A 22633-nucleotide genomic window follows, 5' to 3' on the forward strand; every position below is an offset into this window, starting at 1 on the left:
GCTTGTGTTTTGTAATTGGTATTTTTTTAAAAGCATGGCATCCCTGTTGCTCTACCCGCCCTTTGCTGCTATCTTTAGCTTTTTGAGGTATCATTTTCCTGGACCTACTTTTTTCCGTATACTTTTCTTTGCTGGGTTTTTATAGTGTTCAGTTTGGCAAGTAATTGTTGAGTGTTTCTTGTGTGTCAGGAGCTGGGGAAAATGTCAAAAATGACCCAGACATTGCCAATGGAGAGCTCAGGTGTGGTAGAGACAGACAGCTAAAGTGAGCTTCCCTTCCCGAGGCAGTGTGGGATTTTCCCCATACCGGACTCTTTCCAGTCCTAGAAGCCTTCCTAAAACCACCAAAGCCCACCACAAATGAGTGCTTATGCCCCCCTCCCTCACACAGGTGTCCCCCAAATCGTTTGGTTTAAAATGATTATGTTCTGATTCTTCGTGAGCTTTTCTGCAAATAATTAGACGTCCCATGAGCCACTACTCCCTGACACCCCTGCAGAAGATGCACACGTCAGCACCGTGGAAATGGCACAGTATTATATGACATCTGTAAACTGTTACAGAGACAAGTTGGATATCATGTCCAACCAAGCATCCACTCTCACTTGTCCTTACCTCTTTGTCTCCTGTCCTAATTATACCTATGAGATAGGCACTCAAATAAGCTGGGCAAACAGCCATGAAACCTAGATTTGGCTAATACCCTTTGACAATGGATAATGTTTACGTGCATTGCCAGTTGGGTGTTTTCTTCAAACCCTACAAAGCAGACTTGACATGGAACATCAAGACCAGTCCATTCACATCCACCCCAGCTTTGCAGAACCTTGCCATGACTAGCACTTCTGTGGCAGCAGCGCTCACAGAAGCTCATACCATGACAGGAAGCTACACCCACACAAAGGATGTCTAAATACCAGATGGGGCACACCATGGAGATGAGGGGATTCAAACGGTCTGTGATAAGTACATTTGTACTTTATTTTTTCCTTAAAAATAACACACACACACACACACACACACACACACACAGGACAGCAGATCCACTGCAAGTGAGTGTGATATGGAGTCAGAGCTACTAATAGGATGGGCCAGATAAGAAGGGTTTTTGCATTCGTTTGGCTGGGTCAGTTTCCTCATCAGGTGTTTCAGGTGAGGAGGTCAGCTGTGGTTGCTCTTGGCAAGAGTCCCCTTCAGAGTTTGCGGTATGGCCTGCTTGGGTTTGTTTCTGCGGCTGAGCAGGTCCAATCAGATGACCATATGGCAAAGGCTCCTGCCTTTCCAGCTGTCCAGAATTTCTCTCCAGCTCTAGGGAATGAGTAGTATGGAGATCAGACCTGTGGAAGGAGATCAGATGGACTCTTGTCATCTTGGTTTTGTGAAGAGATGGCATATCAGCTTTTAAATTTTCAAAGTTAAACAGCTGTCAATTGCTGAAGGAAGCTCAGTGGAGCATCCTGGGAGTTGGTCAGATCACCAAGGTCATGGGCTATGCTTGTTTCCTTGTCTGTGAAAAGTTTGGACCAGATGACCTCTTAGGTATAGACATTATGAAAGCTCATGCCGTCTGGGTGCACATGCTTGCCTCTTCGAGGGACTCTATGCTCTCTGTGCAGTTCCCAAAGGCTGTCATGGTATCTTTTGGTTTGTTTTTTAGCCTAAAAATGTTACCATACTCTTCCTGTCTTATAAGCCAAGAAGTCATAATTTAGGTCATTCATGAGGTACAGAATTCCCTTTGTGTATTTTCCAAAGAGGTGGCTCCTGGGAAGCATGAAAATCTGATGAGGGCATGGAAGGGTGGGAGAAATTGGAGCTAGGGTTTAGGACAGCAGGCTCCAGATCAAAACTCAAGCATTATATCCAGCTCCTGAGGAAGGGGACACCTTTCTAACTAGAGAGACAAGGTCTCCAGTTAGAAGGCTGAATTCCTATACCAGTTGTGGGGGATTGAAAGAGTGTCAGCAAGGAGGGTTAAATGTAGGTCTGCCTACATCCAGACAAAATGTGGTTTATCAATTATCTAGCTTAAAAATCACACAAGCTCTTGAAAAGACGATTAACCTAGTGTTAAGGGCTAAGAACATGCTTTGAGGTGGGGCAAAGATCCCAGGCAAGACTACAGGTACTTCAGAAATGAATTGATAAGGCTATAAATCATACATGGAAACTCTTTAACAATAAATAAGGATCAGGCTCAACACCAAAAAACCCCAAAAATCCAATTCAAAAACAGGCTGGGGGGTGGCTCAGTCGGTTAAACTCCAATCTTTGGTCTCAGTTGAGGTCTTGATCTCAGTGTTGTGAATTTAAGTACCACATTGGGCTCCACAATGGGCATGGAGCCTACTTAATAATAATAATAATAATAATAATGGATTAAAATAAATTAATAAATTAAAAATATGCAGAGTACCTGAATAGATATTTTTCCAAAGAAATAGCTAGCAGAAACATGAAAAATGCTCAACATCACTAATAATGAGGGAAATGCAAACGGAACCCATGATGAGATATCACCTCACACTAGTCAAAATGGATAGTATCAAAAAGACAAGAAACAATAAGTGTTGGTGAGGATGTGGGGAAAATGGAACCCTCGTGTACTGTTCTAGGGGAATAGAAATTGGTGCAACCACTCTGGAAAACACTGTAGAAAACAGGAATACCATTTGATCCAGTAATTCTACTTCTGGGTATTTACCCAAAGAAAACAAAAACACTAATTCAAAGGGAAACATGCATTCTATTTTTTTTTGCAGCATTATTTACAATAGCCGAGATATGGAAGCAACCCAAGTGTCCACTGATAGATGAATGGATAAAGACGTGGTGTACTGTGGTGAGCATAGCATAAAGTATAGGGAAGCTGAATCATTATATTGCACACCTGAAACTAATGTAACATTGTGTGTCAACTATACCCAAATAAAAAAACTAAAGAAAAAAAGATGTGACACATATATACAATGCAATATTATTCAGTCATAAAAGAATGAAATTCTGCCATTCAAGACCACGTGGATGGACACAGAGGGTATTATGCTAAGTGAAGTAAGTCAGACAAAAAGATAAATGCCATGTGATTTCATTTATATGTGGAATCTAAAAATCAAAACATATAAACAAGCCAGAAACAGACTCATAAATTCAGAGAATAACCTGGTGGTTGCCAGAGGGGGAGGGGTGGGAGGATGGATGAAATGGGTAAAGGAGATAAAGACATACAAACTTCCAGTTGTAAAAGAAATAAATCATAGGGATGAGAAGTATAACATAAGGAATATAGTCAGTAATATTGTAACAATGTTGTATGGTGACTATGGTAAGCATTTGGTAATGCATATAATTGCCAAATCACTACGTTTTTACAATAATTTATGTTGTATACTTGAAACTAATATAATACAGCATGTTAATGACACTTCAATTAAAAAATAAAATTGCAGGGGCACCTGGGTGGCTCAGTTGGTTAAGCGACTGACTTTGGCTCAGGTCATGAACCTGAAGTCGTGGGATTGAGTCCCACATCAGGCTCCCAGCCCCAATGAGGAGTCTGCTTCTCCCTCTGATCTGCTCTCTCACTCTGTCTCTCTCTCTCTCTTTCAAATAAATAAATAAAATCTTAAAAATAATAAAATTGTAGTCAAAAAAAGGCTAAGGGCCAGAAACTTATCTGAGTTGTTCCTGCTTCTGGAAAACAAACATGATGGTCATTAATTTATTAGCCCATTTAGGATATTTCTAAGTTGACTGATCATCTATCACCTAGTTATCTATTGAAACCTTGACCCTCACTCGTTTCCATAAAAGATTGTGACATTTCACAAACCTCATCCCAAAGGATATTATCCAGTTCTGAGTCCCTCAAGAATTCAAAGCATTCTTGCTAACCAGACACACTGCTCTCTAGATAATGAAATGCCGGTGGTAGCCTTCACTCACAAGTGGGGCTGGAAAGCCACCAGAGACTGAATTTCCTGTAGCTGCACTGTCACATGTATTTGGAGGCAGGCTGTGAATGTTTTCTATAAATTACTGAGAGAAACAACCTTTTTCTTGTTGACACTAGGGGAAATTATTTTAAAGTGGTATAATGTAAACAAGACTGTAATTACTATTTGTTTCCTGACATTTATTTACATATAACATTATACAAGAGAATTCTCTCTAACCTTTGTAAGGTCATTAAGTCAGAGTTAGGGTTTGAATCACAAATTAATTGTAAAAATATACCAATTTAATAAAGGTGTTGCAGTAGGTTTTCTATTGTAATATTTTTATACTAAAATGTGACAAACAACATAGAAAAATGGTCACATCCAATAAGGGGGAAAAGTTTGGAATTCAATGCCACAGATCACAGGCCATCAATGCCCCTTACCTGGATCAGAGATGACTTGGTGTTAGCCCTCTGAGAGAGAATATACCAGGTTTGGGTGGGGAGACCACTGTTAGTTCTAGGAAACACTTTTGCTACCCAGTGAGTTCTAAAAGAGGCTCATAACTGCAAATGACTTTCAAAGAATAATTTTCTAGAGGTGTAAACACTAAGTATCAGATTTGTAAATGAGGAAGAGTGCCTAGAAAATCTTAGCAGAACTATCATTCTCTGGACAGATGCCTTTGCTTAGGCATTTCTGGGTCCTCTAGGGAGATGGGATGCAAGGTTAACCTTGCCAAGTAGCTTTTAGATCTCTACTGGTCAAGAGGAAGGGGAAAAATTCATTGCAAGCATGGCCTTGAAAAGGAGTGTTTCAACCAGTGGTAAGATTTGTGGTTTTTTTTTTTTTTTGCAATTAAGAAACTGGTGGGAGGTTCAGCTATAAAGGAACATATCTAAAATAGTAGAGTACATTTAAGTTTTCAAATGTGATTATACTAAGGAGCAATTATACAAAACAAGTCTCACTGCTATATATAAAGGAAGATACCTTTTGCTAAGCTATTTGGAAAAGATACTTTAGGTTCTGCATTGTCAAAGCAGTGCAGCTAGTACGTGGTGATTCATGAGTAAACAGTATCCTGAATAAGGCTTCACTATTCTATAGAACACTTAGGTTCACCCTTGAAGAGACAACAGAGTTTTAATAAAACCTGAATTGATATAGTAAGACAAATTAGCACTGGCCAAAAGTCTGTTCATCATGTTTTTCAGAGGTAGATAACGTCAGGATGTTTACTTATCTACATTTCGTAACTTCTATTTACAATCATTACGATCTACCTCTTTTGGGCAAAGTTCCAGTGTTGTCTTTATGCTTCAAAAATAGAATTTGAATTCCATTATTCCAAATAGATTATTTTAAACTTTTCCACACTTACTAGAAGAATGTAAGTATCTACCCTGAGTATAAATAGAGCATATATTATTATATATCACTGATGTAATCTAGAATCTAGGAGTAGAGTCCTTTATTATAACTTTATTCTGGAACAAATCACCATATGGCATGTATACCTATACGTGTTGAAATTGAAAACTTGTCCTATGAATTCTTTGGTTTAGAAATGTCTAAATGTGAAGTTGGGTGATTTAATAATATCAAGTGTAGATAAGAGATCACTTAAAACTTCTTAGGATCTATACTTTTAATGCCATTCTGATCAAAATTCCACCGGTATTTTTCAAAGAGCTGGAGCAAATAATCCAAAAATTTGTATGGAATCAGAAGAGACCCCGAATCGCTAAGGAAATGCTGAAAACCAAAAATAAAACTGGGGGCATCATGTTACCTGATTTCAAGCTTTACTACAAAGCGGTGATCACCAAGACAGCATGGTACTGGCATAAAAACAGACACATAGACCAGTGGAACAGAGTAGAGAGCCCAGATATGGACCCTCAACTCTATGGTCAAATAATCTTCGACAAAACAGGAAAAAATATACAGTGGAAAAAAGACAGTCTCTTCAATAAATGGTGCTGGGAAAACTGGACAGCTATATGTAGAAGAATGAAACTCGACCGTTCTCTTACACTGTACACAAAGATAAACTCAAAATGGATAAAAGACCTCAACGTGAGACAGGATCCATCAGAATCATAGAGGAGAATATAGGCAGTAACCTCTTCGATATCAGCCACAGCAACTTCTTTCAAGATATGTCTCCAAAGGCAAAGGAAACAAAAGCGAAAATGAATTTTTGGGACTTCATCAAAATCAAAAGCTTCTGCACAGCAAAGGAAACAGTCAAAAAGACAAAGAGGCAACCCACGGAATGGGAGAAGATATTTGCAAATGACAGTACAGACAAAAGGTTGATATCCAAGATCTATAAAGAACTCCTGAAACTCAACACACACAAAACAGACAATCATATAAAAAAATGGGCAGAAGATATGAACAGACACTTCTCCAATGAAGACATACAAATGGCTATCAGACACATGAAAAAATGTTCATCATCATTAACCATCAGGGAGATTCAAATTAAAACTACATTGAGGTACCACCTTACACCAGTTAGAATGGCCAAAATTAGCAAGACAGGAAACAACATGTGTTGGAGGGGATGTGGAGAAAAGGGAACCCTCTTACACTGTTGGTGGGAATGCAAGTTGGTGCAGCCACTTTGGAGAACAGTGTGGAGATTCCTCAAGAAATTAAAAATAAAGCTTCCCTATGACCCTGCAATTGCACTACTGGGTATTTACCCCAAAGATACAGATGTAGTGAAAAGAAGGGTCATCTGTACCCCAATGTTTATAGCAGCAATGGCCACGGTCGCCAAACTGTGGAAAGAACCAAGATGCCCTTCAACGGACGAATGGATAAGGAAGATGTGGTCCATATACACTATGGAGTATTATGCCTCCATCAGAAAGGATGAATACCCAACTTTTGTAGCAACATGGACGGGACTGGAAGAGATTATGCTGAGTGAAATAAGTCAAGCAGAGAGAGTCAATTATCATATGGTTTCACTTATTTGTGGAGCATAACAAATAGCATGGAGGACAAGGGGAGTTAGAGAGGAGAAGGGAGTTGAGGGAAATTGGAAGGGGAGGGGAACCATGAGAGACTATGGACTCTGAAAAACAATCTGAGGGTTTTGAAGGTGCGGGGGGTGGGAGGTTGGGGGGACCAGGTGGTGGGTATTGGAGAGGGCACTGGGTGTGGTGCAAAAACAATGAATACTGTTACACTGAAAATAAATTAAAAAAATTAAAAACAAAACAAAACAAAACAAAAACTTCTTAGGGAGTAAGTTCAGAAATAAGGTTATACAATTTTAAGAAGTGCGCAAAAAGCCCATAAATGTTTAGTTCTTTTGTTGGATAAAAAATACAAGTCAAATACTTAACAGGTCTCAAACTTATTTAAAAAATAAAATGGGGTAAAACATTGAAACTGAGAAAAAAAAGAAACTGGTGGGAGGAATGAGAATTTGCTAGGAAGTAAGATTTTGTACATTAATGCTTATTGGAGAAATGCTTTGATTTTATTCTCTAGGCAATTTTGGACAGAATAGCTGAATTAATCTGTCCCTTTAAAATCCCAAGCTTTGGCACCTGGCTGGTTCAGTCAGTAGAGCATGTGACCCTCAATCTCAGGGTCATGAATTCAAGCCCACATTGGTCCTGAAGCCTACTTACAATTTTTAAAAAAAATTCCCTGGTATAAGCCAAGGCGCTCGGACAGTGCTTCTTCCAGTGCTTTCTCTAGTGCTCTCTGTCTGGGGAACTGGGGTGGGGTAGACATGCCCCTTACTTGGAGCACAATGCCAGGGACTGATCCTGGAAGCACCTATCCCAAGAGTTATCACAGGCCAGGATACACATTTCCTATTGCTTCTTCCTTCACCACCTTGAGATTTTTTAAAATTAATTAATTTTTAAAGTAATCTCTATATCCAGTGTGGGGCTTGAACTCACAAGCCCACGATCAAGAATAAAATGCTTGGGGCACCTGGGTGGCTCAATGGGTTAGGCCTCTGCCTTCGGCTCAGGTCATAATCTCAGGGTCCTGGGATCAAGCCCCGCGTCGGGCTCTCTGCTCAGCAGGGAGCCTGCTTCCTTCTCTCTCTCTGCCTGCCTCTCTGCCTACTTGTGATCTCTGTCTGTCAGGTAAATAAATAAAATCTTTAAAAAAAAAAAAGAATAGAATGCTCCACCAATTGAGTCAGCCAGGTACCCCTTGATATTTTTATACAGAACAACAAGACCTCTTCCTAAAACAGACAGTAATCTTTTCTCTAACCAAATATGTCCACCATTGAAATGAAGTGCCAGTTAATTTCCTTCCTTTAAACTCAAATATACGACCAAAAACATAAATGTCAAGTATCCTAACAACCCAAACATTGTAATACTTTCTCCTATTTTCCCTGCTTTATATTTCTAAGATTTTATTTATTTATTTGACAGACAGAGATCACAAGTAGGCAGAGAGGTAGGCAGAGAGAGAGAGAGTGGAGGAAGCAGGCTTCCCACTGAGCAGAGAGCCCGATGTGGGGCTCGATCCCAGGACCCTGGGATCACGACCTGAGCCAAAGGCAGAGGCTTTAACCCACGAGCCACCCAGGGCCCCCCCTGCTTCATATTTCTAAAACCAAGTCTTTTCACTATAAGAAAAGCATGTGGGAAAGTTCTCAAAAATGCCCTCCCACACCACCTAGATGGCTTCTTGATTATGAAAGGAACCTCCACAACCACTGACTGAACAGTCCCTCAGCACAGAAGTGGTGGGGAGCAGCAGGAATGTGGTGGGGATGTGGTATGGGGGGGGACTTTCTGTGGGTGGCATATCTGGACCTTGGGGTCCCTCAGACCCAACGTACCAGTCCCTGAGCTGAGGATCCACCTCAGACAGTGGACTGTGAAAGAGGAGCAGGAGTACCTTGGCTTGTCGGCTGGCTCCAGCGGCTCGAGGGTGCAAAGGGAGGTCATGAATTTCAGTCTGCTGTTTAGCAAAATTCACAAATACCTGGAGACAAGAGTAGGAGAGCAAGAGTAGGTAGATGTTCCCAGAAAAATGGTATCCTTGGACCCATCCACCCACCCACTTTCTGTCTGTCTTCTACAGTTAATGTATGGCCCTGCTAGAGCCTCTGTGTCCTGCAGGAGGGGAGGGTGGCCCACCCACAAAACATAGCCACCCATGCCCGGGATAGGCTCGTTTCTTAGAATTCTGCGCTGAGCCAAAGGAATTCCCACGGGAAGATTCAAAGGACTCCAGGTAGATTCTCAGCTAGCAGCATCCTCCTAAACCTCTAAAGAAACTGAAAACAAAAAAGCAAAAACAGAAGCAGGAGTCCGATCTCCCTTCTTTTCTGTTCTTTATTCAATGTGCGGTATGGCTATGACTCTTGCTCCAGCCTTCATCTGTTGGCAAGAAGGTACTGGTGAGCCAGCTCCTCAAAGGGTATATGGGGACTTGCCTATTTCCACTGCTTTATTAAGCTGCCTTAAGGATGTTTATTCAAAACAAACCAAATGGCAACAACAGTAACCCCTGAGAAACAACTCAAATGTCCAAATGGGTGAATGGATAAACAAACATGATATATACATATAGTGGAATATGACTCAGCCTTTACAAGAATATTCTGACACATGCCTCAATGTTAATGAACTGGAGGACATTATGTTAAGGGAAATAAGCTAGACACAAAAGGACAAATACTATATGATTCCACTTACATAAGGAATGTGGAGTAGTCAATAGAAAGTAGGACAGTAGTTACCAGTGCCTGGGGGAGGTGGTTAATGCGGAATTCTTGTCTAATGGATATACAGTTTCAGTTTGGGAAGATAAAAATTTCTGGAGATGGATGGAGGTGATCCATTTCACAATATGTGACTATACTCAATGCCACTGAATTGTTCACTTAAGAATAGTTATTTATGTTATATATACTTCGCCATAATAAGAAAGAATAGTGATCACATTAAATACCCTGATTCATGGCACGCAGGCTTTTCAAAAATCCCTGAACTGAAATGAATGGGTGCATTTGATTGTATGAAAATTAAGCATTGATAACATTGATTTGAAAAGGAAAAAAAAAAAAAGAGCCACTACCACCAACCAGGAAGAATGAAAAAAAATCATAGTATAGTGGGGAAGGATGATGTAAAGTCAATGAAATTTGCTGATGACTAAAATATTGTTGGAAAACAATTTTGGATCTACCAAGCTTTACCCTGATGGATGGCGGCACCAGAGCATGAAAAATAAGGCGTGTGGCACCAGCACTCATGTGGCTTCCAGCCCAGTCTGTGTGCAGCCCCCTGCTACACACGGGGCCGGCGGGCAACCTGCCTGGTCCAGCGTGGTCTGCGTGACGGAGTACTCCTCGATGAGCAGGCTGTCCTTGTGGGAGATGAGCAGCCGGAAGATGCGGGCCAGGGAGGAGGAGGGGACCTGGAACTGGAGCATGTTGTAGTGGCGCTCCCGCTGCACGCTGCCTGGGAAGTTCCCCTGGAAAAACTGTTCCACCGGATTCAGGTCGGGAAGCAAGTCTTCCTTTGGGGATCTGATCTTCATCGTGACAATGTAGCCATCTCCAAACCTAGGCGACATGCAGGGTAGCCCGGCACGGGCCTGTTAGTAGCTGGGTCTAAGGCAATTCCAAAATAAGGAATAGATTAATCAAAAATATTGAGGATGATAGGCCCATACTATAGAACCTGTGTGCATGTTTAAAACTAGGAGGAAAAAACCTGTGATGGTTCCCAGAAAAAATAGTCTGGTATTAGTCTGTAGAGGTCCAAATGTCTGTGTGGTGAAGTGAGTCACCAGACCTGTGTCACAGCTTCCTGGGTCCAAGTCCTGTAGACATGGATGCTCCTGCTCCTTTCCCTCCCATTTACCTGCTGAAGTCAAAGGTGGATTTAGCCCCTTGTGGAGATCACAACCTGCCCACAAAGGCCTCTGAAACTAGTATTTACTCAGTAATGGAAAGGCTGCCTCCTTCTTCAAAGAGATCCCCAGGAGGGCACAAAGACTTGAGAAGGAGCACTTCCCTGTGGAAACTTCCAGAACAAGTGGGAGCTGCTAGGGTCAGGACACTCAACACTTCCCCCTTCTGTGTCAGTTATAATTTACCTCAATGCTCTATGACCAAGGGTTGTTCCCCTCTACAATAAAATATTTTTCCTTGCAGCTCTGGAAAACTGCCCCTCCACATGGGAGATATTCCCTTCTCACCTGCTCTACCATGAGGATACTGATCAGAGGGAAAACAATGGGGAATCCATCCATGTCTCCTGCCGTTGGACCCAGGAAGCTCTGCTATGGCTCTGGCGACCTTGTATGCTGAGGTGGATGTCAGTCCCCCTAGATATTTGTGCAGGGTCACCCAAATGCTGCTAACCTACCAGACCTTCCTCTCGATCACTCATCTGCCCTGATGCATATGAAGGATGATGTGTCTTGGGCAACAGTTCCATGGGTACAAGACTAAGCATTTTGACCTGGATAAGATAGGTTATGTACTGTTCTTTTTACCAATGAGCACAGTGACTTTTATATTCTGGGGTCTTAAAAAGCGTTTGTTAAATAACTGAGTAATAACTACAAATCCACCCTTCCTAGTTTGTCAAGTGTATCCGAATGCAAGGAAGCATGGCATTATTATCATAACCTTATTTTAGCTGGTTAATTGTGGTTTCGGGACATAAACTATTATAAATAATGCATTGTTTATGACAGTTTACAATTTATGGGGACAGGGTAATCCTACTTAAGAACACTGGCGTTGTTGGTTGACATATACTTCATGGTCACTTCTCAAACTCAAAAGCATAAACATGTCTTAAAGGAAAACTGATTCTCGGGCTATTTGGTCTCCCAATGATCCCTATTTTGGTCATGGATTCTTTCTTTTTTCTTTTTAAATTTTATTTATTTATTTGACACAGAGAAAGAGAGATCACAAGTAGGCAGAGAGGCAGGAAGAGAGAGAGAGGGAGAAGCAGACTCCCTGCTGAGCAGAGAGCCTGATGCGGGGCTCAATCCCAGGACCCTGGGATCATGACCTGAGCCAAAGGCAGAGGCTTTAACCCACTGAGCCACCCAGGTGCCCTTGGTCATGGGTTCTTATTAAATAGGCCATAGGTGCTGGATCCTTTGGGATAAGTGGTGGGATAATGAGGCTGTGGTAGTGACCCTTCCTCATTCCAGGCCCAATCAGAACCCCATCTGGAGACTCAGGGATTCCTCAACCGCAGGCAATTAGCCCAACCTAGAGAAGTTTCTTTCAGCACAGCAGCTTTTTCTGTCTGCTATTGTGGAACAAGGCCCAGACCACATGCTTCTGCCCACGTGATAAGGGTAGCAGGACCCTCCCAAGTGTCAGTAGAGAGCACAGGGCCTTGTTGACCCCCTCTATGACCAAAGAAGGTAACAAAGGTGACCCCAGCATATATCCTTACTTGCACTTGAGGTGCTGAATGGTGCCCAGACACTGAAAGGTGCCCTTTACCATGATGGCCAGTCGGGTACACAGAGCCTCACATTCTTCCATGCTGTGGGGCAGGAGAGAGGAAGTAAGCAGGGGCGGGGTGGGGGGAGCCTTCCAGTCTGCCCACCTGTTCTGCCCCAGCCCCCGGGAATCTCTTGCCTGTGGGATGTGAGGACCACAGCTCTCCCTTCTCTGATGATGCTCACAATGGTGTTCCACAACATGCGGCGTGCCTGGGGGTCCATGCCTGTGGTGGGTTCATCCTGTGGGGAGGCAGAGAGGGGAGGGAGCTAGGCTTGGAGCCTGCCTCTCCTGGTTATTGTACCCTCCTTGGCTGCCCCCCTCTAAGCAGTTCTGCTCTCTGGCAGACAATACACAAAGTGCCTCCCCAAGTGGGCAAGATTTGGGGAACCCGGGCTTCAGGTAGGGAAAGCAGGGGATCAACCAGGAGAGTAAAGAGACATTATGCATATCCATTGACCCCCTTCAGCCCACGAATGGGTTAAGATTAAGACAATGGCAGAATTATCTCAAAAATTAAAAAACCAACAACCTTATACATACACTTGCAAGAGGCAGAGACGTAGCCCAGGTGACTTGTATGAGTCACCTTCCAGCCCTGCAGCCCATGTCCTCATAAATCCCTGACTGCACAGGCACAAGGGCCTTGGGTGTGGTGCAGCTCCAGTGAGAATCACACGAGCCTTTTGATCCATGCCAGTGTTCTTGCCCACTCTGCATCCCGAAAAGATGTCCTCCAGCAGTAGTAATTTCTGACCAGAGGGGCTGAACTTCCCTGCTATGAGCCTGTGGGCCCACAAGACACCTCCCAGGGGCTCAGAGTGAGAATATGTTATGACTCCTGTTTTCCCCAAGAGTTGTGAACCAAACACTGGCTTGATGTGCTCAAAGCAAGCAGTACAGGAAACAGTCTAGATGAAAACAGATCACTATATTTTCTAAATCTGCTGGCCTAATCACAGAGGTGCAGCTCTTGGTTCAAGCCCTTAGGACCATCTATCCCCATGAGTCCTGGTGACCCTCACCAGCAGCACCAGAGGTGGGCAGCCCATTAATGCGATGGCTGTGGAGAGTTTCCGCTTGTTGCCTCCGCTGTAGGTGCCGACCAGGCAGTCTGCATAGAGAGACAGGCCCAGGCTCTGAATACTCCAGTTTGCCACCTAGGGAAGAGGAAGAAAACCCATTGTGAAAAGACGAACACGCGAACATCCACCAATTTGAAGTCTTAGGCTCCCAGATCTCACTCTAGGATGACAGACACAGCTAGGCTGACATACGGGGGTTCAGGGGGTTCTTGGGCTTCAGGGGCCAGACGTCTCCTTTCCATACTATGCCTTACATCGCGGTGTGGCTTGGTACAGCCCCCAGAGAAAGGACCTTCAGCCTTACAAAGAGCAAGAGAGTGCTTCTCACCCAGTGTCCCAGACTACGGGTAAGGGTGGAAGAGTCCCAGGGTCTGTTGGTGGGTCTCAGACCCATTGCTTCCACCCTTCAACAGGGTCACACTTGAAGTCTCGTGCATCTAATATGTACTTATCGAGCCACTGCTATGAGTCAGGCACTGCACTAGGCCCTGGAATAATGTTGAACATAGCCTTGCTGTCGTACTCACAGATGGGTGTGGGGGATGACACACAATTGAAATAAACAGAATAATGACAGATTATAAAAGTGCTTTGAGAAAAATCAATGGAAATTATGGCAAAGAATACCGTGTGTGTGGGCAGGGGGGAAGAGCGCGTGCACAGAAAGAAAACTAGAGAAGTCTTTGGAGACAAGCCTATCAGGCTTCTGCCTTCTGTACTTAATATATCTCTGCCTGAAATGTTCTTCCCCTAGCCTTCCCCATGACTCCCTCTGTCAGTTCCTTTAGGTCTTCATTCAGAGGTCATTTCCTCTGTGATGCTGGCCCTGTGCCACCCTATCTAAAAATCTTCCCTACTTTATTTTTCCCCTACCGACTTTTCATTTGCAAATGTACTATATATTTTACTTATTTATCTATTTATTATCTGTCCTTCCCACTAGAATGTAAGCTTCACTTTTAACTTCTTACTTGGAATAGTTTCCAGCTTACAGGAATGTTTAAAAATAAGAATAATACAAAAATATTCATAAACACTTTACTCTCTTTTTCTCTCTCCCTCTTATGCATGTGTGTGTGCACGTGTGCATACATACACACACATATGATTTTTTTCAGAGCCATTCAAGGTAAGTTATATATCATAACCCTTTATTCCTAAATACTTTAGTGTCTACTTTCCTGAGAAGAGAAATACTCTTACATAACTGCAGTGCAGTTATCAGTGTCCCTAAATTTAACATTGTTCTGATACTGTCCTCTGATCTGCCCTTCATAGTCTGGTTTTGCCAACTGGCCCAATGGTGGCCTTCATGGCATTATTTTCTATCCAGTACAGGATGCAGTCTAGTGTCCATTACTCAGCCACCGTGTCTGCTTAGCTCCTGTGATCAGGAACATTTCCATTGTCTCTCTTTGTCTTTTGTGACTTCGATAACTTTGAAGAGTATGGCCCCAATATTTTTTTTTAATAGAATGTTAAATGGAGTTTGTTAAATGGAGTTTGTCTGATGTTTTCTCATGATAAGATTCAGCTTATATGTCCTTGATCAGAATATCCTGTGTTGTGTCCTTCTCATGGTATCACCTCTAGGGTCAGGACATGTCCAAGTGCCCCTCATAAGGAATGTTAATTCTGATCACCCAATTAAGGTGTTGTCTAATTTCTTCATTGTGAAATTATGATGCTTCTCCCTCACAACCAACAAGCAATCTATGGGAGATACTTTCAAGCTCTACAAATATCTTGCGTCTCATAAAAAGCTTCCTCTAGATTTATCAACCTTGGATGATGCTTGTGCAATCCAATCTTTACTATAATCACTAAAAAATGATTTTTCAACTCTAGAATTTCTTCCACCCTAATCAGTTGGCTCTCAGCATCTGTGTGTAGGAAAGAACCATCCCTTTTCTCTTATTTATCTATTTAACAGTATGGAGTTAAGAATTCCTCTGTTTCCCCCAATGTCTTATAATTTATCATGGTATTTATTGTTTTGATGTTCTAACTGTACCCCGTTTGGCTATTGGGAGCCCCTTTAAGATGGCTCCTGCGTAGCTCCGACATACCTCTTTTTTTTTTTTTTTAAAGCACTTTACTTTCTGGCATAATAAGATGTTTCAGGCTCATTTTATACCTATACTTTCCCAGCTGTGGAATTTGTCATTGCAATAGTGTTACAATAGCATTGCATGGTGTCAGATGGGAGCTACACCCTGGAGGGCATAGCATAATGCATGGAGTTGTCAAATCATGTTATACCTTCCGGCTAATGTCACATTGTATGTCAACTGTACTTCAGTAGAAAATAGTGGGGGAGAAAAGTAAAATTCAGCATGTGTTCTTTAGCCCTTTGCTTTTTTTACTTAACAATAACTCTAGGAAATAACTCCCTATCAGTTCACAGAGATTGTGTGTGTGTGTGTGTGTGTGTGTGTGTGTGTGTGTTTAACAGCTGCGTATAACTTCCTTATGTATATGGAGCATAAATGATTCAACCAATCTCCTATGCCTGAATATTTAGGTAATTCCCAATGTTCTGTGACTACGGATGCAATGAAGAAGCTGTGCATGTATGTGTATTTTGCACTGTGGGAGGGTGTATCTTTGGGTAAATTCCCAGAAGTGAGATTGCTGAATCCAAGGGTAAATGCATACATTGTTTTGTTAGATAGGAAGACAGGGATTTTCTTGTTTTGTTTACTGCTATTCACCCAAATATAACAGTATTTGGCATATAGTAGACACTCAAAAAGCATGTGTTGAATGGACAGCATGTTTCAGCTTTCCCATCCCCAAATAAATTCACTCTCACGAAACAGGCTTAGGAATTACCAAACTCCTGAGTGGCTACAAGAAACCATTTTTTACCCTCTCAATTTCATCTGCTGGCACACCTCGAAGCCGGGCATAAAGGTAAAGATGTTCTCGCCCTGTAAGCAGGTCATCAATTGCATCAAACTGAGGACAGTAGCCCATATTTTGATGGACGTCAGATATATTGGTTAAAATACTGCAAGAAGAAAAAGCAATTAGCAAGTTTTCTTCAAATGGATGGGTGGTGGTGACAACAGAACTGGGGCTGGAGAGCTTCTGTCAATGGGATACACAAGCTACCTCTTCTCTTCTGCTTTGGTTCACAAATGTGCAAAACATTTACAATTCAAAGCAGGGGCCCTTTGGTTAGAAACTGATGAACTTCTGGAATTCTGAGCATTGAATCCAATAGATCTTTCCAAGTTTCTCTTTCTAGGATAATCTGAATCTCTGTTACCCAAAGTCAGCTTTAGTTTTGGAGTGGATCGCCTCATATGTGGATTTAAAAATGAAGGGAAGATCAGGCTTTAGAAAATGACCAGTGAGGGGTGCCTGGGAGGCTCAGTCCATTAAGCTTTTGACTTGTGGTTTTGGCTCAGTTCATGATTTCATGGATTTTGGGATCAAGGCCTGCATTGGGCTTCTTGCTCAGTGGGGAATCTGTTTGAGATTCTCTCTCTCCCTTAAGGAAGTAAACTTCTCCATCTGGGGTTTTGGCAGAAATACAGTAAATGAAAGGGGAACCAGTCAGATTCGTACCCAGAGCAAGAGACTGGCAGGGAGCGGAGAGGAAGTGAATTGAGTTCTATCAACTCCCCTTGACTGATAATGTTCTCCCTGACTAGAAAATACATTGCCTTGATGAAAAAATAAACTGTCAAATCTGGTCTAATCTCTCCCTGCTCCCCTGTTTCCCTTGTAGCTTAGGATCTATAAATAAAAGATGGGTGCAACAGGATGGGACAGAGAGACACCACGCAGCCCCCACACTGTAATACAAAGTACTTCAGGTATGGCTGGACCAGTTAAAGTCATCCAGGGAAGCAAGGAGAGTATTTTTCCAAATTCATGGGAGCTTGTCCTACCAGAGGAACCCAATCCTGCATCTTAAACTTACAGCTGTGTTCCAGTTTTCACTTCATCTAGCTTCCGTCTTCTAGGCATCAGGCTGTGTCTTACTTGGACTGTCATCTGATGTCTTAAGGTAAATACCATTATAGCCTCCTGCCTGCTATCCCTTGGTCCCCCAAGACTCCTTTTGTTACCCCTGTCAAGTTACTTGCTTGGTTGCAGGCTAAGCTGGATCTACAGATGAGACCGACTCAGCCATGGCCTGGCTTTACCCCTGCTTGTTCCTTTGCTCTAGACCCAATAGGGATGGCTGGGGAAGGCCAAGGAACAAAAGTCATCCTGTCTGAGCCATGTCCAGTGGGCCTTCAGCCATGTTGCTGAGCATGGGTCCCAGGTGAGGGAAGGAGGCCCCTGTCAGGCACATGCTGAGCAGAAGTCAGCACAGCCTAACTCCGCTTATAAATTGAGGCAGAGTGTTTGGGCACATCTGATACCTGTGAGCTCTGCTGTTCAGGGAGCAGCCTGGAAAGTGGCAAACAGTGTAGCCTCGTGTTCTAGAGGACCAGTCTGTTTACTCACACCTTGGTCCGGAGAGCAGCAGGCACCCTCCAGAATCCAAGGACACATGCCAGTTTTCCCTTTATAAAGGCTCCTTGGCCTGGTAAAGCCAAGCACTGGTGCAGAAACAGCCCAATCAGACTAAAGCCCCTGAAGTTTCTTAAACCAGCCCCCAGCTAGAAACTCGATCCAGAGAAAGGGTACTTCCCCACAGGGGTTCTTAACCTGGGAAAAAAAGTGAACTTTTTGCAAAAATGTAGAAAATGTATGGAGGGAAATAATGAGGGATAATGGTGTGTGTGTGTGTGTGTGTGTGTGTGTGTGTGTGTATTTTAAGACTTTTTCTTTTTTTAAGTAATCTCTACACCCAATGTTGTGCTTGAACCCACAACCCCAAGATCAAGAGTCACATGCTCTACTAAATGAGCCAGCCAGGTGCCCCAGTAATGGTCTATATATTTATGAAGAAAGCACAAATGTTCATCAGACATTTAAAGGAGTCTATAACCTCAAAAAGACTAAGAACCCATGACATAGAGCTTCCCAGAAGTTTCCAAGAATCCATGCTTACAGGGGCATGTCTTAACAATCACAATTCAATTCAATTTCCCAGAAAGTCTCCATCTGGTACATTCTTGACCATGCTCTCTGGGAGGCCTACTCCTCTGCACAGATCTTCCAAGCTCTAAGGATCATCCTTAGTACAGGGTCTGATGCTCACTCTCCTTATGCTGGAACAGGAACATGGCCCAGGACCTATGAGAGACACCCTGAGACAGGAAGAGCAGGACACTCACCTCTTGCCTGCTATAGTGGCGTCACCAGAGGTCACTGTGGTGTCTCCAGTAAGCATCTTGAATGTGGTTGTTTTGCCAGCTCCGTTCACTCCCAGAAGACCGAAGCACTATAGGAGAACATATAAACTGGCCTCATCCTAGAGCCCAAGCAGCCCAGGGAGTGGGGACTGTGAGGCCCTAGGGCAAGTGTGTGGGTAGATGGGAAACACTTTGAACTTGGGCTGCCATGACGGAGGCCACTAGCCATGTGTGGTACAGGTGAGCAGAATTTGCCACCTCAAGATATGCCACTTTAGCCTCAGGATGATTTTGAGCCGAAGGCAATTAAGCAGCAGCAGATACAAGAAAAGCTCTCTGGGGGCACCTGGGTGGCTCACTCAGTTAAGTGTCTGTCTTCAGCTCAGGTCATGATTCCAGGCTCCTGTGATCGAGGCCCGGGTCGGGCTCCCTACTTGGCGGGGAGTCTGCTTCCCCCTCTCCACTTTCCCCCGCTTGTGCTCTCTTTCTAATAAATAAATAGAATCTTAAAAAAAAAAAAAAGTTCTCTGCCCTCTCCTGTGCCTAAAAGCACGACATAAATTTACAAGGTGTCCTCTCTTGCCCTCTCTAACAGGAAGAATAAAAGTTAATTGCCAGAAACAGCTTCCAAGCCTTAGCCTGGAGACAGCACCAGAGGAATCTACATAATAAACTACTCACCAGCCTTTATCTACTCTTGGTTTCCCCCATATTTACCTTTTCTATAATTCACCAGCCCCACTGACTTAAGGTCCTTTCCCTTTGTCTTGTCACTTTCCTAAAAATGTATCATTCCTTTGCCAAGATGCTATATAAGCCCAAGTTCTAACCACCTCTCCTGTCATTTATCTCTGATCATTCCCTAATAAATGGCTGTTTGTTTTTTTCTTCTTAATCTGTCTTTCATCAGTCCAATTTGCAGAGCTCTAAGCAGAGAACCCAGGAGGGTAGAGGAAAGAGGATTTTTCTTCCTTACAGTGACCACTGAGCACTTGACATGCATCTGGTCTGAACTGACATGTGCTATATGTATAAAACACCCAGGATTTTGAAAACTTAAAGCAATAACAAAAAAAGAATGTAAAATGTTGCATCAATAATGTTTTATATAAATTACATATTGATGCAACAATATTTCAGATATATTAGGTAAAATAAATCATCAAGATTAACTTCACCTGTTTTTTTTTAAATTTTTTTTTAATTTTTTTACTTTTTTCATGTGGCTGCTAGAAAATTTAAAATGACCTCTGTGGCTGCATCTGATTTCTTTGCGAGATCCCTGCCACAGCAGGGAGAAGCAGCACACACAGGAATCTGCAGGGTACCCACCTCTCCGGGGCGTACGCCGACACATAGTCTGTCCACTGCTGGGCTGGAGGTGCCTGAATAAATCTGCAAGATGCAGAGAAACTGGACTGAGAACCGAGAGAGGGTGCAAGCAGGAAGGGAAGAGAGAGCAAAGGGTGGTTTAGGGGAGAACTACCAACACGAGGAGGTTACATATTGGCACGGGTGTTCAGAGAGGCGTTGTGAGCCCTGGGAAACCTTGAAGCTGACCCACCGTGCAGAGACGGAGGAGGGAAGGGTGAGTGAGGCTCAGGTGTAGGGGTTCCCACTGAGGTCCTGTGCCAGAGCCCAAGATGAATACTGGGGTGAACGCACTGGAGTTAAGTGTTCTCAGAAGGCAAGCTATAACATAGCAATGACAACCTCACATAAAATTAGGAAAATGAATTGCTTGCGTAGGCATATTGCTTATTCTGCAAAAGGCAAATTACCATGTTGTGCCATCTGTGGATCCAACTGGCACCTCCAGATTAACTTGTCTACACCTACTCCCTTACCTTGGTTAGTTCATTTAGCCTTAAGATATCAGTTTTATTTCCCCCACTAATAATTCTTTGTCTTTCTTCAGCCACATCGTCATCTTCATCTGTGATGGGTTCCTTTGCAGGCTCAGCAATCCTAAAGGATGGAAGGGGAGAGGAATGGGTTGGTGTGCAGTGCCCATGCTTTCCAGTCCTGGTCTCCCCATGTGTGACCCTGGGTGTGTCACTGAACCTCTCTAAACCTCACCTCCTTCAAACCATATGGTAGGGAGGGGAAAAGAGTGTCTACCTTACAGGACTATGGAGATGAACCTGGCACAGCATGTGTCATGGAGTCAGAACTCAAAACCTGGCAACTGTTATCATTATTAAAACACTTCATCTATGGTAAGCACTCAGTAAACATCACCCGTCTCCCACTTATCTCTTGAACTAACTCCTCTCCCAACCATTTGATCAAGACTTGGTCCCTAGTACCTACTAGTCTTCCCTGACTCCCAGCCCCTAGAGGCATTTCTAGGGCCTTAGCATCCTCTTCCTCCTGCCCTGTCAAACAGAAGCTTCCCCAACCTTAAAAACACAGCATCTTCTCTGAAACCCTCCCTGACCGCTTTGGCCTACAATCTCACTGGCCACTTCTAATTCATCTCTAAATCTTGTCTTGTCTACCATTTACCCAATCAACCTATTCTTCTCCACCCCCAATGGCCCCTCTCCTATCCAGGCCACCACTGACTCTTGCTTGGGTGCCAAAATGGCCTCCTGTCTGGTCTCTCTCCTTCTAGACTGGGCAGATCATTCACCTGCCTGATTAAAACACTACAACAGCTCCCTGCTGCCTCCAGGCTTAAACTTGAAGTCCTCACCAAGGTAATGTGCATTTCAGGACTTGGCTCTGCCTACCTCTCCAGGCTCCTCTCTCACCCCCTCACCTTTCCCCTTCTGTGAACTCCCCACATGTTAGCACGCCCTCTACCAGAAACTCCCTTTCTTCTGCCCTTCTCTTCTCCTGGTTGCCTCTCAGCATGAGCGTGGGCTTCCTGAAGCCAGAGATCGTGGAAAACTTCCCCGGTGTTATTTCAGGCCTAACGTGGCAAGATGTGCTCAATTTTTTGACACCAGAGTTTGAAGCTACTTAGTCTGTTTTGGTAAACAAGTCTGCCTCCTCCCTTCTATCCCAAGGTCTAAGAAGTGGCCAAAGCTGTAGAAGGAGGCCTGTGGGAGCTGAGGGTTCCACGGACATCACCCCCCCACCGCCACCGTCCCCCATAATAGCACCACTTCCCGGTCATGTCATTTTATTCCAAGTGTGTTGATACCCATTATCTCGTTCAATCCTCACAGCTACATCTGTTTCTAGTAACTCAATTCCCTATGGATTAAAACCTAAACCAAGTCCTCTGTATCTTTATTTATATGTAGCCAGACTCAGCCTGAGATGATGAAAGGATAAGAAGCAAAACACTGTCTGGAAAAGTACACATTCCAAGGGCCCAGTGATTTGCAGTTGGGGGCCCTGGGCTAAGCCCTAGTGAAGGTCAGCCTGGATGGCAGAGGGACAGCCTTCTGGAAACCTGAGTGCCCATGTCAGAAGGAGGCAAGGCCTGGGTCAAGAAGCCAGGAAAAAATGGCACAGCTGGGCTGGGTCACGGTTGGCAGTCAGTGCCCTCCCTGCCCCCACACTGCCTCCCACCCAGAGGGGCACAATCCCTGCACCCACTCTTCACACTGCTCCTGGCTTCAGTCGCCCTGGTTATCATCCTATGTTACTCCCTGTCCCCACTCTCATATCTCTAATTAGCAAAGGGGCCCACCTTGTCTATTTTCTTGTGAATGCATAAATCTATTTCCCAGTACTTTGAACCTCCCTTAACTGTCATCATTTGTAAGACTATTATCCAACTTAAAAGGAGTATCTGTTAATAAGGTGAGAGGTTTTAAATATTAGTGAATGAAATTAAAAACTGTATTTTAGGGGTGCCTGGGTGGCTCAGTGGGTTAAAACCTCTGCCTTCGGCTCAGG

The 22633-nt window shown here is 43.5% G+C and overlaps 1 protein-coding gene across 1 annotated transcript in view; it reads right to left on the minus strand.

Moving 5' to 3' along the window:
* Positions 1–977: 977 nt before the first annotated feature.
* ABCA4 (ATP binding cassette subfamily A member 4) overlaps positions 978–22633 on the minus strand; it is a 125327-nt gene continuing 103671 nt past the window's right edge. The window contains exons 41-50 of the mRNA XM_032867270.1: positions 20626–20746; positions 20111–20173; positions 18761–18867; positions 16389–16530; positions 13458–13592; positions 12571–12674; positions 12383–12475; positions 10269–10518; positions 8844–8930; positions 978–1337 (exon numbers count right to left, since the gene is read on the minus strand). Coding sequence (XP_032723161.1) covers positions 1332–1337; positions 8844–8930; positions 10269–10518; positions 12383–12475; positions 12571–12674; positions 13458–13592; positions 16389–16530; positions 18761–18867; positions 20111–20173; positions 20626–20746 — 1108 coding nt within the window. The 3' untranslated portion in view covers positions 978–1331. The remainder of the gene's footprint in view (positions 1338–8843; positions 8931–10268; positions 10519–12382; positions 12476–12570; positions 12675–13457; positions 13593–16388; positions 16531–18760; positions 18868–20110; positions 20174–20625; positions 20747–22633) is intronic.

This window comes from Lontra canadensis, unplaced genomic scaffold (assembly GCF_010015895.1).
Source record: "Lontra canadensis isolate GAN:19392208 unplaced genomic scaffold, GSC_riverotter_1.0 scaffold33, whole genome shotgun sequence".
Lineage (NCBI taxonomy): Eukaryota > Metazoa > Chordata > Mammalia > Carnivora > Mustelidae > Lontra > Lontra canadensis.